At 26.9% G+C, this 19,081-nt stretch overlaps 1 protein-coding gene across 2 annotated transcripts in view; it reads left to right on the top strand.

The window, feature by feature from the left end:
- Positions 1–4,158: 4,158 nt before the first annotated feature.
- LOC111416042 (julius seizure) overlaps positions 4,159–19,081 on the top strand; it is a 55,154-nt gene continuing 40,231 nt past the window's right edge. For both annotated transcript variants that reach the window (XM_023047986.2, XM_023047985.2), the window contains exon 1: positions 4,159–4,331. In XM_023047986.2, coding sequence (XP_022903754.1) covers positions 4,247–4,331 — 85 coding nt within the window. In that variant the 5' untranslated portion in view covers positions 4,159–4,246. The remainder of the gene's footprint in view (positions 4,332–19,081) is intronic.

The raw sequence follows: 19,081 nt of genomic DNA, 5'->3' as shown, positions 1-19,081 counted from the left end.
GGAAAAAGTTTTGTTATCAACAAATATTCTGCAACATTCCATAAAACATTTTCCATAATCGTTTTTGTTCCAGCTTTGACTATTTCGAACTTATTTGATTATAAGCTAAAAAACCCGATTTTTGGAGTTTTGAGCATCAGTGTGGGTTATATCTCAAAAACTAAAAGTGGGGGGAAAAAGTTTTGTTATTAAAAAATATTTTTTAATACCCCCTAAAACATGTTCCATAATCGTTTTTGTTCCAACATTGAATATTTCGAACTTATTTGATTATAAGTTAAAAAACCCGATTTTGAAGTTTTGAGCATCATTATAGGTTATATCTCAAAATCTAAAAGTGGGGGGAAAAAGTTTTGTTATTAAAAAATATTCTTTAATACCACCTAAAACATTTCCCATAATCGTTTTTGTTCCAGCTTTGACTATTTCGAACTTATTTGATTAAAAGTTAAAAAACCCGATTTTGGAGTTTTGAGCATCAATGTGGGTTATATCTCAAAAAGTAAAAGTGGCGGGGAAAAGTTTTGTTATTAAAAAATATTCTTTAATGCCCCCTAAAACATTTTCCATAACCGTTTTTATTCCAGCTTTGACTATTTCGAACTTATTTGATTAAAAGTTAAAAAACCCGATTTTGGAGTTTTGAGCATCAGTGTAGGTTATATCTCAAAAACTAAAAGTTAGGGGAAAAAGTTTTGTTATCAACAAATATTCTGCAACATTCCATAAAACATTTTCCATAATCGTTTTTGTTCCAGCTTTGACTATTTCGAACTTATTTGATTATAAGCTAAAAAACCCGATTTTGGAGTGTTGAGCATCAGTGTAGGTTATATCTCAAAAACTAAAAGTGGGGGGGAAAAGTTTTGTTATTAAAAAATATTCTTTAATACCCCCTAAAACATTTTCCATAATCGTTTTTGTTCCAACTTTGACTATTACGAACTTATTTGATTATAAGTTAAAAAACCCGATTTTGGAGTTTTGAGCATCAGTGTGGGTTATATCTCAAAAACTAAAAGTGGGGGGAAAAAGTTTTGTTATTAAAAAATATTCTTTAATGCCCCCTAAAACATTTTCCATAATCGTTTTTATTCCATTTTTGACTATTTCGAACTTATTTGATTATAAGTTAAAAAACCCGATTTTGGAGTTTTGAGCATCAGTGTGGGTTGTATCTCTAAAAGTAAAAGTGGGGGGGAAAAGTTTTGTTATTAAAAAATATTCTTTAATACCCCCTAAAACATTTTCCATAATCGTTTTTGTTCCAGCTTTGATTATTTCGAACTTATTTGATTATAAGTTAAAAAGCCCGATTTTGGAGTTTTGAGCATCAGTGTGGGTTATATCTCTAAAAGTAAAAGTGGGGGGGAAAAGTTTTGTTATTAAAAAATATTCTTTAATACCCCCTAAAACATTTTCCATAATCTTTTTTGTTCCAGTTTTGACTATTTCGAACTTATTTGAGTATAAGCTAAAAAACCCGATTTTAGAGTTTTGAGCAACAGTGTAGGTTATATCTCAAAAACTAAAAGTGGGAGGAAAAAGTTTTGTTATTAAAAAATATTCTATAATACCCCCTAAAACATTTTCCATAATCGTTTTTGTTCCAGCTTTGACTATTTCGAACTTATTTGATTATAAGTTAAAAAAACCCGATTTTGGAGTTTTGAGCATCATTGTAGGTTATATCTCAAAAACTAAAAGTGGGGGGGAAAAGTTTTGTTATTAAAAAATATTCTGTAATACCCCCTAAAACATTTTCCATAATCGTTTTTGTTCCAGCTTTGACTATTTCGAACTTATTTGATTATAAGTTAAAAAACCCGATTTTGGAGTTTTGAGCATCATTGTAGGTTATATCTCAAAAACTAAAAGTGGGGGGGAAAAGTTTTGTTATTAAAAAATATTCTGTAATACCCCCTAAAACATTTTCCATAATCGTTTTTGTTCCAGCTTTGACTATTTCGAACTTATTTGATTATAAGTTAAAAAACCCGATTTTGGAGTTTTGAGCATCATTGTAGGTTATATCTCAAAAACTAAAAGTGGGGGGGAAAAGTTTTGTTATTAAAAAATATTCTGTAATACCCCCTAAAACATTTTCCATAATCGTTTTTGTTCCAGCTTTGACTATTTCGAACTTATTTGATTATAAGTTAAAAAACCCGATTTTGGAGTTTTGAGCATCAATGTGGGTTATATCCCAAAAACTAAAAGTGGGGGAAAAAGTTTTGTTATTAAAAAATATTCTTTAATACCCCCTAAAACATTTTCCATAATCGTTTTTGTTCCAGCTTTGACTATCTCGAAGTTATTTGATTATAAGTTAAAAAGCCCGATTTTGGAGTTTTGAGCACCAGTGTGGGTTATATCTCTAAAAGTAAAAGTGGGGGGAAAAGTTTTGTTATTAAAAAATAGTCTTTAATACCCCCTAAAACATTTCCCATAATCGTTTTTGTTCCAGCTTTGACTGTTTCGAACTTATTTGATTATAAGTTAAATAACCCGATTTTGGAGTTTTGAGCATCAATGTGGGTTATATCTCAAAAACTAAAAGTGGGGGGGAAAAGTTTTGTTATTAAAAAATATTTTTTAATACTCCCTAAAACATTTTCCATAATCGTTTTTGTTCCAGCTTTGACTATTTCGAACTTATTTGATTATAAGTTAAAAAACCCGATTTTGGAGTTTTGAGCATCATTGTAGGTTATATCTCAAAAACTAAAAGTGGGGGGGAAAAGTTTTGTTATTAAAAAATATTCTGTAATACCCCCTAAAACATTTTCCATAATCGTTTTTGTTCCAGCTTTGACTATTTCGAACTTATTTGATTATAAGTTAAAAAACCCGATTTTGGAGTTTTGAGCATCATTGTAGATTATATCTCAAAAACTAAAAGTGGGGGAAAAAAGTTTTGTTATTAAAAAATATTCCTTAATACCCCCTAAAACATTTTCCATAATCGTTTTTGTTCCAGCTTTGACTATTTCGATCTTATTTGATTATAAGCTAAAAAACCCGATTTTGGCGTTTTAAGCATCAGTGTGGGTTATATCTCAAAAAGTAAAAGTGGGGGGGAAAAGTTTTGTTATTAAAAAATATTCTTTAATACCCCCTAAAACATTTTCCATAATCGTTTTTGTTCCAGCTTTGACTATTTCGAACTTATTTGATTATAAATTAAAAAACCCGATTTTGGCGTTTTGGGCACCATTGTGGGTTATATCTCAAAAACTAAAAGTGGGAGGAAAAAGTTTTGTGATTAAAAAATATTCTTTAATACCCCCTAAAACATTTTCCATAATCGTTTTTGTTCCAACATTGACTATTTCGAACTTATTTGATTATAAGTTAAAAAACCCCATTTTGGAATTTTGAGCATCGTTGTGGGTTATATCTCTAAAAGTAAAAGTGGGGGGAAAAAGTTTTGTTATTAAAAATATTCTTTAATACCCCCTAAAACATTTTCCATAATCGTTTTTGTTCCAGCTTTGATTATTTCGAACTTATTTGATTATAAGCTAAAAAACCCGATTTTGGAGTTTTGAGCATCAGTGTGGGTTATATCTCTAAAAGTAAAAGTGGGGGAAAAAAGTTTTGTTATTAAAAAATATTCTGTAACATCCCCTAAAACATTTTCCTTAATCGTTTTTGTTCCAACATTGAATATTTCGAACTTATTTGATTATAAGTTAAAAAACCCGATTTTGGAGTTTTGAGCATCATTGTAGGTTATATCTCAAAAACTAAAAGTGGGGGGAAAAAGTTTTGTTATTAAAAAATATTCTTTATTACCCCTAAAACATTTTCCTTAATCGTTTTTGTTCCAACATTGAATATTTCTAACTTATTTGATTATAAGTTAAAAAACCCGATTTTGGAGTTTTGAGCATTAATGTGGGTTATATCTCAAAAACAAAAAGTGGGGGGGAAAAGTTTTGTTATTAAAAAATATTCTTTAGCACCCCCTAAAACATTTTCCATGATTTAAATATAACAACAACTTCTTGTTTCCCTCCGACTTAGTTGTGCGTTGAAAGGGGCTAAAACGTATGGATCCCATCGCGAGGGGTTGCCTTTTTCTTGGTGGACGTTGAAATGTGACGCCGGCGCCGTACGGAGGCGACGTCTGGGCGCCGCGACGCCGTCCGCTTTGTAGTGGTTATCCTTCGCAGTGCGTTCGCAGCATGTTGTGCAAACCGGACGTAAAATGTGATAAAGGTGCAAGGGCCGAGTGACCGCGATGTCGGGCTGGCATAGGCTCATCACGGTGGGCTTAGTGCTCCTTGGGGCCCTTGCCATCGCCCAAGACAACTTGCAACAACCTGGTAATACCTCCAATTTCATTTTAACTCACTCCAAACACTTTTTTTTTCTGGTTTTTGGCCCAATCAAATAATTAATCAAGTATCACACTCTACGTGACTCCTTATCGATTAGGGCAATTTTAAACTGTCTAAATCAACTTAAAGCTCTTATTTATAGTGACATAATAAACTCGTCGTTGTATCTCTTGGTGTTGCTTGTTTATCTTTGTGTTGATGTGATTTGGAGTTGTGCCAAAACCGGAAACAAGTTCTTATTTCTGTCTACAGATTTTTTAAAGATCATTAAGAAAGAAAAACCACCCCCTATACTCGGTTATTTTTTTTTTTAACACAATGAGTCATAAAATTTCCTTTGACGTGTTCGCTCAGATTTTAGATATATTATGCATAAAGAGGTGGATATTTTGCGTCCCTTTGTAAGCTGGAATAAATATTTTCAAAATGGGGTTAGAAAATCGGATGGGTAAGCTTTTGGAACAAGTCCAACTCTTTATACTGATATAATAAAATATGGAGAGTATCGAAATGGAATAGCAAAAAGGAATATGTTTGTTTAAAAATTTCTAAAAAATCGAAATCTCGGATTATTTTTTTGAAATGTTTATTAATTATCATTAAAAGTATGATCTTTCTGATAAAAATACCCGCTTTGCAAAATCACTTTTAGTTCTTGAGATATAAACGTTTTAATTCGATTAAAAATGATTAATTTTTAGCATTTTATTGATAACTTTAAAAAAAAATTTGTATCGAAAAATGTTTGAAATAATACTTATTCAGAATTGGACGACGAACAATTTTTGTTAATAACATTTTTCAAAATATCCGCTAGGTGTCGCTGTGTACTGGTATCGAAAACCAGCTTTTTTTAGGTTATGTTATTAATTATTGTTTGTATCGAAAAATATTTCAAATAATACTTATTCAGAATTGGACGGAGAACAATTTTGGTTAATAATATTTTTTTAAATATCCACTAGGTGTCGCTGTGTACTGGTATGGAAAACTAGTTTTTTTAAGGTTATGTTATTAATTATAGTTTGTATCGAAAAATGTTTCAAATAATACTTATTCAGAATTGGACGGAGAACAATTTTGGTTAATAATATTTTTCAAAATATCCGCTAGGTGTCGCTGTGTACTGGTATGAAAAACTAGTTTTTTTTAGATTGTTTTTAATTATAGTTTGTATCAAAAAATGTTTCAAATAATACTTATTCAGAATTGGACGGAGAACAATTTTTGTTAATAACATTTTTTTAAATATCCACTAGATGGCGCTGTGTACTGGTATCAAAAGCCAGTTTTTTTGGGTTATGTTTTTAATTGTTGTTTGTATCAAAAAAAAATTCAAATAATACTGATTCAGAATTGGACGAAGAACAATTTTTGTTAATAGCATTTTTCAAAATATCCGCTAGGTGTCGCTGTGTACTAGTATGAAAAACTAGTTTTTTTAGGTTATGTTATTAATTAGTTTGTATCGAAAAATGTTTCAAATAAAACTTCTTCAAAATTGGATGGAGAACAATTTTTGTTAATAACATTTTTTTAAATATCCACTAGGTGTCGCTGTGTATCAGTATGGAAAACCAGTTTTTTTAGGTTATGTTATTAATTATAGTTTGTATCGAAAAATATTTCAAATAATACTTATTCAGAATTGGACGTAGAACAGTTTTTGTTAATAAAATTTTTTTAAATATCCACTAGGTGTCGCTGTGTATTAGTATGGAAAACCAGTTTTTTTAGGTTATCTTCTTAATTATTGTTTGCATCGAAAAATGTTTCAAATAATACTTATTCAGAATTGGACGGAGAACAATTTTTGTTAATAACATTTTTTTAAATATCCACTAGATGGCGCTGTGTACTGGTATCGAAAACCAGTTTTTTTAGGTTATGTTATTAATTATAGTTTGTATCGGAAAATGTTTCAAATAATACTTATTCAGAATTGGACGGAGAACAGTTTTTGTTAATAACATTTTTTTAAATATCCACTAGATGGCGCTGTGTACTGGTATCAAAAGCCAGTCTTTTTGGGTTATGTTTTTAATTATTGTTTGTATCAAAAAAAATTTCAAATAATACTGATGCAGAATTGGACGAAGAACAATTTTTGTTAATAGCATTTTTCAAAATATCCGCTAGGTGTCGCTGTGTACTAGTATGAAAAACTAGTTTTTTTAGGTTATGTTATTAATTAGTTTGTATCGAAAAATGTTTCAAATAAAACTTCTTCAGAATTGGACGGAGAACAATTTTTTTTAATAACATTTTTTTAAATATCCACTAGGTGTCGCTGTGTATCAGTATGGAAAACCAGTTTTTTTAGGTTATGTTATTAATTATAGTTTGTATCGAAAAATGTTTCAAATAATACTTATTCAGAATTGGACGGAGAACAATTTTTGTTAATAACATTTTTTTAAATATCCACTAGGTGTCGCTGTGTATTAGTATGGAAAACCAGTTTTTTTAGGTTATCTTCTTAATTATTGTTTGCATCGAAAAATGTTTCAAATAATACTTATTCAGAATTGGACGGAGAACAATTTTTGTTAATAACATTTTTTTAAATATCCACTAGATGGCGCTGTGTACTGGTATCGAAAACCAGTTTTTTTAGGTTATGTTATTAATTATAGTTTGTATCGGAAAATGTTTCAAATAATACTTATTCAGAATTGGACGGAGAACAGTTTTTGTTAATAACATTTTTTTAAATATCCGCTAGGTGTCGCTGTGTACTGGTATGAAAAACCAGTTTTGTTACGAAAAACACAATTTTCGCTTGTAATCTTAGTCTAAACCAATATTTTCTTCAATATTTTCTTCAAAATCGAAATCTCTGGTTATATTTTTGAAATATTTACCGATTATCATTAAAAGTATGATCTTTCCGATAAAAATACCCGCTTTCCAAAATCACTTTTAGTTCTTGAGATATAAACGTTTTAATTCGATTAAAAATGATTAATTTTCAACGTTTTATTGATAACTTTAAAAATTTCTAAAAAATCGAAATCTCGGATTATTTTTTTGAAATATTTATCGATTATCATTAAAAGTATGATCTTTCCGATAAAAGTACCCGCTTTGCAAAATCACTTTTAGTTCTTGAAATATAAACGTTTTAATTCGATTAAAAATGATTAATTTTCAACGTTTTATTGATAACTTTAAAAATTTCTAAAAAATCGAAATCTCGGATTATATTTTTGAAATATTTAGCGATTATCATTAAAAGTATGATCTTTCGGATAAAAGTACCCGCTTTGCAAAATCACTTTTAGTTCTTGAGATATAAACGTTTTAATTCGATTAAAAATGATTAATTTTCAACGTTTTATTGATAACTTTAAAAATTTCTAAAAAATCGAAATCTCGGATTATATTTTTGAAATATTTAGCGATTATCATTAAAAGTATGATCTTTCGGATAAAAGTACCCGCTTTGCAAAATCACTTTTAGTTCTTGAGATATAAACGTTTTAATTCGATTAAAAATGATTAATTTTCAACGTTTTATTGATAACTTTAAAAATTTCTAAAAAATCGAAATCTCGGATTATATTTTTGAAATGTTTATTATTTATCATTAAAAGTATGATCTTTCTGATAAAAGTACCCGCTTTGCAAAATCACTTTTAGTTCTTGAAATATAAACGTTTTAATTCCATTAAAAATGATTAATTTTCAACGTTTTATTGATAACGTTAAAAATTTCTAAAACATCGAAATCTCGGATTATATTTTTGAAATATTTATCGATTATCATTAAAAGTATGATCTTTAAGATAAAGGTACCCGCTTTGCAAAATCACTTTTAGTTCTTGAGATATAAACGTTTTAATTCGTTTAAAAATGATTAATTTTCAACGTTTTATTGATAACTTTAAAAATTTCTAAAAAATCGAAATCTCTGATTATATTTTTGAAATGTTTATTATTTATCATTAAAAGTATGACCTTTCTGATAAAAGTACCCGCTTTGCAAAATCACTTTTAGTTCTTGAGATATAAACGTTTTAATTCGATTAAAAATGATTAATTTTCAACGTTTTATTGATAACTTTTAAAAATTTCTAAAAAATCGAAATCTCGGATTATTTTTTTGAAATATTTATGGATTATCATTAAAAGTATGATCTTTCGGAAAAAAGTACCAGCTTTGCAAAATCACTTTTAGTTCTTGAGATATAAACGTTTTAATTCGATTAAAAATGATTAATTTTCAACGTTTTATTGATAACTTTAAAAATTTCTAAAAAATCGAAATCTCTGATTATATTTTTGAAATGTTTATTATTTATCATTAAAAGTATGATCTTTCTGATAAAAGTACCCGCTTTGCAAAATCACTTTTAGTTCTTGAGATATAAACGTTTTAATTCCATTAAAAATGATTAATTTTCAACGTTTTATTGATAACGTTAAAAATTTCTAAAACATCGAAATCTCGGATTATACTTTTGAAATATTTATCGATTATCATTAAAAGTATGATCTTTAAGATAAAGGTACCCGCTTTGCAAAATCACTTTTAGTTCTTGAGATATAAACGTTTTAATTCGATTAAAAATGATTAATTTTCAACGTTTTATTGATAACTTTAAAAATTTCTAAAAAATTGAAATCTCGGATTATTTTTTTGAAATATTTAGTGATTATCATTAAAAGTATGATCTTTCGGATAAAAGTACTCGCTTTGCAAAATCGCTTTTAGTTCTTGATATAAACGTTTTAATTCGATTAAAAATGATTAATTTTCAATGTTTTATTGATAACTTTAAAAATTTCTAAAAAATCGAAATCTCGGATTATTTTTTTGAAATGTTTAGCGATTATCATTAAAAGTATGATCTTTCGGATAAAAGTACTCGCTTTGCAAAATCACTTTTAGTTTTTGAGATATCAATTCTTAAACACAAATCTGTTTTATTCTCATTAAATCATTTTCAAAAAATCGATTTTTAAAGATATCGTTATAAAATTTTCAGGAAATACTCAAAAAAGTATTAACTTTTTAATAGAAAAAACCGCTTTTGAAAATATCAATTAGTGTTTGAGATAAACATTGTTAAAAATGACGTTACTTTAATAATTAAGGAGATAACCTCAAAAATTTTGATTGTTATCTAGAGTACAGGATTGTCTAGGAGAGATATTAAAAATTTTTATTATAATAATATATTCAAAATTAAATTCTAAACAAATCTTATACGAAACATTTTTCGATAAAACACTAAATAGGTTAAATATGCCATGTACTGGTATCAAAAACTAGTTTTTTTTAGGTTATGTTATTAATTATTGTTTGTATCGAAAAATGTTTCAAATAATACTTATTCAGAATTGGACGAGGAACGATTTTTGTTAATAACATTTCTTTAAATATCCGCTAGGTGTCGCTGTGTAGTGGTATGAAAAACCAATTCTTTTAGGTTATGTTCATAATTATAGTTTGTATCGAAAAATGTTTCAAATTATACTTATTCAGAATTGGATGTAGAACAATTTTTGTTAACAACATTTTTTTAAATATCCACTAGGTGTCGCTGTGTACTGGTATCAAAAACCAGTTTTTTTAGGTTATGTCCTCAATTATTTTTGGTATCGAAAAATTTTTCGAATAATACTTATTCAGAATTGGATTGAAAACAATTTTTGTTAATAACATCTTTCAAAATATCCACTAGGTGTCGCTGTGTACTGGTATGGAAAACTAGTTTTTTTTATTTAATTATGTTTTCATCCATTATCACTACTTAATTATTTAGACAATAGAATGACCAAGTATATACAAAGTGATATCTTTTATTTATTTTTATCTTAACCAGTTTCGGTAATTAAATTACCATCTTTAGAAGACACGTCAAATTATTACTTTAAAAGTTAAAACAATTACCACACATCTTTATACGAACACAATGACTTAACATCTTATTTCTTAAAATAAAATAAATAAAAGATATCACTTTGTGTAGATGGCCATGCTATTGTCTAAATAGTTTTTTTAGGTTATGTTCTTAATTATTGTTTGTATCGAAAAAAGTTTCAAATAATGCTTATTCAGAATTGGACGTAGAACAATTTTTATTAATAATATTTTTCAAAATATCCGCTTGGTGTCGCTGTGTACTGGTATGGAAAACTGTTTTTTTTAGGTTATGTTATTAATTATTGGTTGTATCAAAGAATGTTTCTAATAATACTTATTCAGAATTGGACGGAGAAAAATTTTTGTTAATAAAATTTTTTTAAATGTCCGCTAGGTGTCGCTATGTACTGGTATGGAAAACTAGTTTTTTTAGGTTATTTTCTTAATTATAGTTTGTATCGAAAAATGTTTCAAATAATACTTATTCAGAATTGGATGGAGAACAATTTTAGTTAATAACATTTTTTTAAATATTCACTAGGTGTCGCTGTGTACTGGTATTAAAAACCAGTTTTTTAGGTTATTTTCGTAATTATAGTTTGTATCGAAAAATGTTTCAAATAATACTTATTCAGAATTGGATGGAGAACAATTTTTGTTAATAACATTTTTTTAAATATCCGCTAGGTGTCGCTGTGTACTGGTATGGAAAACCAGTTTTGTTAGGTTTAGTTGTGTTTTTTTATTTGTAACATCCCCTAAAACATTTTCTATAATCGTTTCTGTTCCAGCGTTGACTATTTCTAATCTATTTGAGTATAATTAAAAAAAACGATTTTGACGTTTTGAGCATCAGTGTAGACGATATCTCGAAAACTAACGGTAGGGGAAAATAGTTTTGTTATTAAAAAATATTCTGTAATATCTCCGAAAACATATATATATATTTATTTATTTATTAATTGGATATTTGCTTGGAATAGCGATTCGAACTGGTACAAGTGGTACCGTACTGTTCACAGGGAAATTAAAATGTTGTTATTTTAAAAAATGTTGTTAATAAAAGTTGTTTGTAATCGAATTTATATCAAATATTGATTACAAAAAATTTTGATAGCATAAATAATTAAGTAGATAACCTCAAAAATTTTGATTTTTATACTAGTCTACAGCACCATCTAGAAGAGATATTAAAAATTTTTATTAAAATAATATATTCAAAATTAAATTCTAAATAAATATTATACGAAACATTTTTCGATAAAATCACAATTAAGTTTAATAATAACACATTTTTAATTTCCCTGTGAATAGTACGGTAACATTTGACGTTTATTCCGAATAAATTGTTATAATCAAACATTTTTGACATCTCCAAGCTGAATTTAGACTTGAATTCAACTACACCGCATAATCTAAAACTGCTCGAAATTAATTAAGAAGTTAAACAAGAAAATACGAGCACAATAAAGACGTTTTCGCAAAACTTTGTGCTTTTGGGCTTTATTAGCGAAATGACTAACAATGAGAGCCTCCTCCGAGTAGAATAAAAAGGTCCAAAAAGTTAATAATAATTTTAAAGCGACTTCACGTAATTCATTCATCGATTTTTAATTCTTTCCACGTATATTTATGCGCGAGGTGGCGCAAGTGCGTGCTCACAACTCACAAAAGCTTCTCTCTGGGGAAATAAAAGGTGTGTTATTGTTATTACCCCCATTTTAACTCCTATTTTAACCCCTCTTAACCCCCATATACGAACCAGCTTTGTTCTTTTTTTTTTCTTTTTTATATATGTCACTAAGGTAATAACGAAATGGATGAATTTTAAATAAGATAACCCAACAATTATTATACATCATTTTAAACAATAATTATCGAGATAATTAATTTTAATACCATACTATTCAGAGGGAAATTAAAATTTCAAGTTAGCAAAAAATTTTATTAACAAATACTGTTCCTGAAGTGATTCTAAACAAATTTTGTTAATAACATTTTTTGATTAAATCAACATTAAGGATATAACCTCAAAAATATTAATTTTTGTACCATACTATTCAGTGGAAAATTAAAATTTCGAGTTAGAAAAAAATTGTGTTAACAAAAATTGTTTCTGAAACAATTCTAAACAAACTTTGTCAACAGTTTTTTTTGATTTGATCAATAATTAAGAACATAACCTAAAAAAAGTTTTTATATATACAGGGTGATTCATAAGTAATGGGCCAAATTGTAAATGTACGTTCAGGAGGCCAAAATAATAATATTTTCATTAACAATAATGGGTCTTAGTCTGCTCCTTACTGAGATACAGGATGTTAAAGCGAAAAAAATAAAATAGATTTTTGTTAATAGATCAGCTACTTTTCTACATAATGACTCATAGTTGACTTATAGTTTTTGTAAGGGTAAACAATAATGTGTGAGAGGATTTGAGTTAACTCGTAGATGTCGCCACATGCGCCATATGAATTATGAAACGTCAATGAGCTTTTACGTTTAATGAATAGTTTAAAACATTTTATTGTTAAGTAAACTGATTCATTCTTGTCCTAACATAAATCAAAATGCCGAGACATAATCACTTTTCAAACGAAGAAATGAGAGACATGTTATGCGTTTACGCACAAGAACGTTTTTCTGGGCAAGCAGCATCCAGAAAATATCGTGAAATGTACCCTTACAGAAGGCAGCCAAACCGGAAGATATTTCAAAATATTTATAATCGACTGGGTGAAACAGGTTCATTTCGTCCAAAATATCATACAGGACGTCCTAAGATTATCACTCCGCAGCAAGAAGATGAAATTTTGGTAAGAATTGCGCAAAATTCTGAAATAAGCACTCGTCGATTGTCTGCAGCAACTGGAATAAGCCAACCATCCGTGACTAGAATTTTACACAAGGAAAATTTATATCCCTATCATTTTATACCTGTGCAAAATTTACTTCCAACAGATTATCGAATCAGAGTTCAATTTTGTCAGTGGCTAAAAGGAAAATTGAATAATAATCCAACATTCCTAAATAACATTCTTTTCACGGATGAAGCAACCTTTACCAGACGCGGAGTTTTTAATTGGCGAAATAGTCATGCCTGGGAAACCGAAAACCCTCGTTTAAAAAAAGATAGACATTTCCAGCACGAGTTTAAAATAAATGTGTGGTGCAGTTGAATTACCTCCTAATTTAAATGGAGCTCTTGGGAGATCTTCCATTACAACTAAGAAGAAATATGTGGTTCATGCAAGACGGTGCTCCTCCACATTTTTCACGTGCTGTGCGCGAACATCTGAATGAAACATTCCCTCACCGTTGGATTGGACGTGGTAGTGAATTTCAGTGGCCACCATGTGTGGGGTTACATGAAATCAATGGTCTATGCTGAACCTACTATAAATACACGAGACGAGTTATGGAATAGAATTCAAGATGCAGCCAATTCAATACGAAATAATCCTGCTACATTTTTTAAAGTCAGACAATCCTTAACCAAACGGTTAAATGCGTGTATAAATGCTGGTGGTGGTCATGTTGAAAACCTTTTGCAGTAGCTCATAATTAAGCTTAAATTTAATTTAACTTCGCACAACATTAACATGTAGGTTTTGATAACAGTTGTCGTAAGTGGTCTTAGTTCAAGTCTGTTCTAATGTTGTATTTCGTTTTATTAACTGGCGTACAATAAATTCAGTTTAATATTGTTATCAATTATCAATTACGGTTAGGTAAATGTCAACATTCCATGCCATGCTTGTGTCTTAACAGATTAATGCTACGTCGACCACCGTGAAATGTAGTGTAGTGAATTAGTAAAATTCAAATATCTCGAAAATCGTTAATATTTTCAAGATCAAAGAAGTATAGCTTTTTTCTACAGAAATGATGGGGCTATCCAAATTAAACAAGTATGTTGTAAAATAATGAGCGATAAAAAATTTGTAGCTGATTTCATCTAATTCATATGGCGCATGTGGCGACATCTACGAGTTAACTCAAATCCTCTCACACATTATTGTTTACCCTTACAAAAACTATAAGTCAACTATGAGTCATTATGTAGAAAAGTAGCTGATCTATTAACAAAAATCTATTTTATTTTTTTCGCTTTAACATCCTGTATCTCAGTAAGGAGCAGACTAAGACCCATTATTGTTAATGAAAATATTATTATTTTGGCCTCCTGAACGTACATTTACAATTTGGCCCATTACTTATGAATCACCCTGTATAATTATACTTAAATGCTTAATTAATAGAGCTGTAAATTTTTTTAATTAAGATAATTGATTCAAAATCGAAATTGCAACAAATTTTATTTAAAACATTTTTTGATAAAAACAATAATTATCGAGATAATTAATTTTGATGGCATACTATTCAGAGGGAAATTAAAATTTCAAGTTAGCAAAAAATTTTATTAACAAACACTACTCCTGAAGTAATTCTAAACAAATTTTGTTAACAACATTTTTTGATTAAATCAACAATAAGGATATAACCTCAAAAATATTAATTTTTGTACCATACTATTCAGTGGGAAATTAAAATTTCAAGTTAGAAAAAAATTGTGTTAACAAAAATTGTTCCTGAAACAATTCTAAACAAACTTTGTCAACAGTTTTTTTTGATTTAATCAATAATTAAGGAGATAACCTCAAAGTAATAATTTTTTCGTTTTTGCACATAATTACACTTAGATGCTTAATTAATAGAGATGTAAAAATTTTTTATTAAGATAATTGATTCAAAATCGAAATTAAAACAAATTCTATTTAAAACATTTTTTGATAAAAGCAATAATTATCGAGATAATTAATTTTGATGGCATACTATTCAGAGGGAAATTAAAATTTCAAGTTAGCAAAAATTTTTATTAACAAACACTGTTCCTGAAGTAATTCTAAACAAATTTTGTTAACAACTTTTTTTGTTTAAATCAACATTAAGGATATAACCTCAAAAATATTAATTTTTATAACATACTATTCAGTGGGAAATTAAAATTTCAAGTTAGAAAAAAATTGTGTTAACAAAAATTGTTCCTGAAACAATTCTAAACAAACTTTGTCAATATTTTTTTTTGATTTAATCAATAATTAAGGAGATAACCTCAAAATAATAATTTTTCCGTTTTTACACATAATCACACTTAGATGCTTAATTAATAGAGATGCAAAATTTTTTTATTAAGATAATTGATTCAAAATCGAAATTGAAACAAATTTTGTTTAAAACATTTTTTGATAAAAGCAATAATTATCGAGATAATTAATTTTGATGGCATACTATTCAGAAGGAAATTAAAATTTTAAGTTAGCAAAAAATTTTATTAACAAACACTGTTCCTGAAGTAATTCTAAACAAATTTTGTTAACAACTTTTTTTGTTTAAATCAACATTAAGGATATAACCTCAAAAATATTAATTTTTATAACATACTATTCAGTGGGAAATTAAAATTTCAAGTTACAAAAAAATTGTGTTAACAAAAATTGTTCCCGAAACTATTCTAAACAAACTTTGTCAACAATTCTTTTTGATTTAATCAATAATTAAGGAGATAACCTCAAAATAATAATTTTTCCGTTTTTATGCATAATTACACTTAAATTCTTAATTAATAGAGATGTAAATTTTTTTTATTAAGATAATTGATTCAAAATCGAAATTGAAACAAATTTTGTTTAAAATATTTTTTGATAAAAACATTAATTATCGAGATAATTAATTTTAATACCATACTATTCAGAGGGAAATTAAAATCTCAAGTTAGCAAAAATTTTTATTAACAAACACTATTCCTGAAGTAATTCTAAACAAATTTTGTTAATAACATTTTTTGATTAAATCAACATTAAGGATATAACCTCAAAAATATTAATTTTTGTAATATACTATTCAGTGGGAAATTAAAATTTCAAGTTAGAAATAAATTGTAATCACAAAAATTGTTCCTGAAACAATTCTAAACAAACTTTGTCAACAATTTTTTTTGATTTATACAATAATTAAGGAGATAACCTCAAAATAATAATTTTTCCGTTTTTATACATAATTATACTTAGATGCTTAATTAATAGAGATGTAAAAATTTTTTATTAAGATAATTGATTCAAAATCGAAATTGCAACAAATTTTATTTAAAACATTTTTTGATAAAAACAATAATTGTTGAGATAATTAATTTTAATGGCGTAGTATTCAGAGGGAAATTAAAATTTCAAGTTATCAAAAAAGTTTATTGACAAACACTGTTCCTGAAGTGATTCTAAACAAATTTTGTTAACAATATTTTTGATTAAATCTACAATAAGGATATAACCTCAAAAATATTAATTTTTGTAGCATACTATTCAGTGGGAAATTAAAATTTCGAGTTATAAAAAAATTGTGTTAACAGAAATTGTTCCTGAAGCAATTCTAAACAAACTTTGTCAACAATTTTTTTTGATTTAATCAATAATTAAGGAGATAACCTCAAAATAATAATTTTCCCGTTTTTGCACATAATCACACTTAGATGCTTAATTAATAGAGATGCAAAAATTTTTTATTAAGATAATTGATTCAAAATCGAAATTGAAACAAATTTTATTTAAAACATTTTTTGATAAAAAGAATAATTATCGAGATAATTAATTTTGATAGCATACTATTCAGAGGGAAATTAAAATTTCAAGTTAGCAAAAAATTTTATTAACAAACACTGTTCCTGAGGTAATTCTAAACAAATTTTGTTAACAACATTTTTTGATTAAATCAACAATAAGGATATAACCTCAAAAATATTAATTTTTGTAGCATACTATTCAGTGGGAAATTAAAATTTCAAGTTACAATAAAATTTTATTAACAAAAATTGTTCCTCAAACAATTCTAAACAATCTTTGTCAACAGTTTTTTTTGATTTAATCAATAATTAAGGAGATAACCTCAAAATAATAATTTTCCCGTTTTTGCACATAATTACACTTAGATGCTTAATTAATAGAGATGTAAAAATTTGTTATTAAGATAATTGATTCAAAATCGAAATTGAAACAAATTTTATTTAAAACATTTTTTGATAAAAACAATCATTATCGAGATAATTAATTTTGATGGCATACTATTCAGAGGGAAATTAAAATTTTTAGTTAGCAAAAAATTGTATTAACAAACACTGTTCCTGAGATAATTCTAAACAAATTTTGTTAACAACATTTTTTGATTAAATCAACAATAAGGATATAACCTCAAAAATATTAATTTTTGTAGCATACTATTCAGTGGGAAATTAAAATTTCGAGTTAGAAAAAAATTGTGTTAACAAAAATTGTTCCTGAAACAATTCTAAATAAACTTTGTCAACAATTTTTTTTGATTTAATCAATAATTAAGGAGATAACCTCAAAATAATAATTTTTCCGTTTTTATACATAATTATACTTAAATGCTTAATTAATAGAGATGTAAAAATTTTTTATTAAGATAATTGATTCAAAAGCGAAATTGAAACAAATTTTATTTAAAACATTTTTTGATAAAAACAATGATTATCGAGATAATTAATTTTGATAGCATACTATTCAGAGGGAAATTAAAATTGAAGTTAGCAAAAAATTGTGTTAACAAAAATTGTTCCTGAAACAATTTTTAGGGCTAGGTGTTAACATGTCTTATTAAAATAGACCTATTTTTGTGTGTAAAACCAGAATATGTAATAAAAACTATATCATTGCGATTAAAATAACAATGCTTACTTCAATACGTCGATATGGAACAGCCTGTATGCATAAAAATATTTTCAGTTTATACTGTGTTAAATTTCCTACATCTTTTATCTAAAGAAACATTTCGTATCTCGGTTCATTTGTCATTTATGTACTTTCCCGCTTTTGTAGGATAACTGTATACAGGTGTCCTACAATACAAGGAGTAACTTAAAAAACTGTGGAAATTAAGAAATGATTTTGGTATCAAATTAAAACTGAAACATTTCTGTTTAAGATGATGTATGAGATATGTTGGGTTCAATTATAAAAATTATTAGATTTTTTACATTTTAAGAAGCTGAAGATGTCTTCTTACGAAATCCGTATGCTGTTTAAAAATTTTATATATAAAAATTTTGAGAAAACACCTTTGTTAGATAATTTTATTAAAACAGTAAATTTTCAAAAAATCATAACTTTTTTATTTATGATAATGAAGAAGCGATTTATGGCTCAAATTGAAGCTGAAGATGTCTTCTTTCGAAATCTGTATGTTGTTTAAAAATTGTATATAAAAGAATTTTGAGAAAAAAGCTTTTTTAGATAATTTTATTAAAATAGTAAATTTTCAAAAAATCATAACTTTTTTATTTATGATAATGAAGAAGCGCTTTATGGCTCAAATTGAAGCTGAAAATGTCTTTTATCGAAATCTGTATGTTGTTTAAAAATTTTATATGAAAAAATTTTGAGAAAAAGGCTTCTTTAGATAATTTTATTAAAATAGTTAATTTTCAAAAAATCATAACTTTTTTATTTATGATAATGAAGAAGCGATTTATGGCTCAAATTGAAGCTGAAGATGTCTTTTATCGAAATCTGTATGTTGTTTAAAAATTTTATATGAACAAATTTTGAGAAAAAGGCTTTTTTATATAATTTTATTAAAATAGTTAATTTTCAAAAAATCATAATTTTTTTATTTATGATAATGAAGAAGCGATTTATGGCTCAAATTGAAGCTGAAGATGTCTTCTTTCGAAATCTGAATGTTGTTTAAAAATTTTATATAAAAAAATTTTGAGAAAAAAGCTTTTTTAGATAATTTTATTGAAATAGTAAATTTTCAAAAAATCATAACTTTTTTATTTATGATAATGAAG

This window comes from Onthophagus taurus, chromosome 10 (assembly GCF_036711975.1).
Source record: "Onthophagus taurus isolate NC chromosome 10, IU_Otau_3.0, whole genome shotgun sequence".
NCBI classification, from domain to species: Eukaryota; Metazoa; Arthropoda; class Insecta; order Coleoptera; family Scarabaeidae; genus Onthophagus; species Onthophagus taurus.
This window is presented reverse-complemented; position numbering and strand designations above follow the sequence as displayed.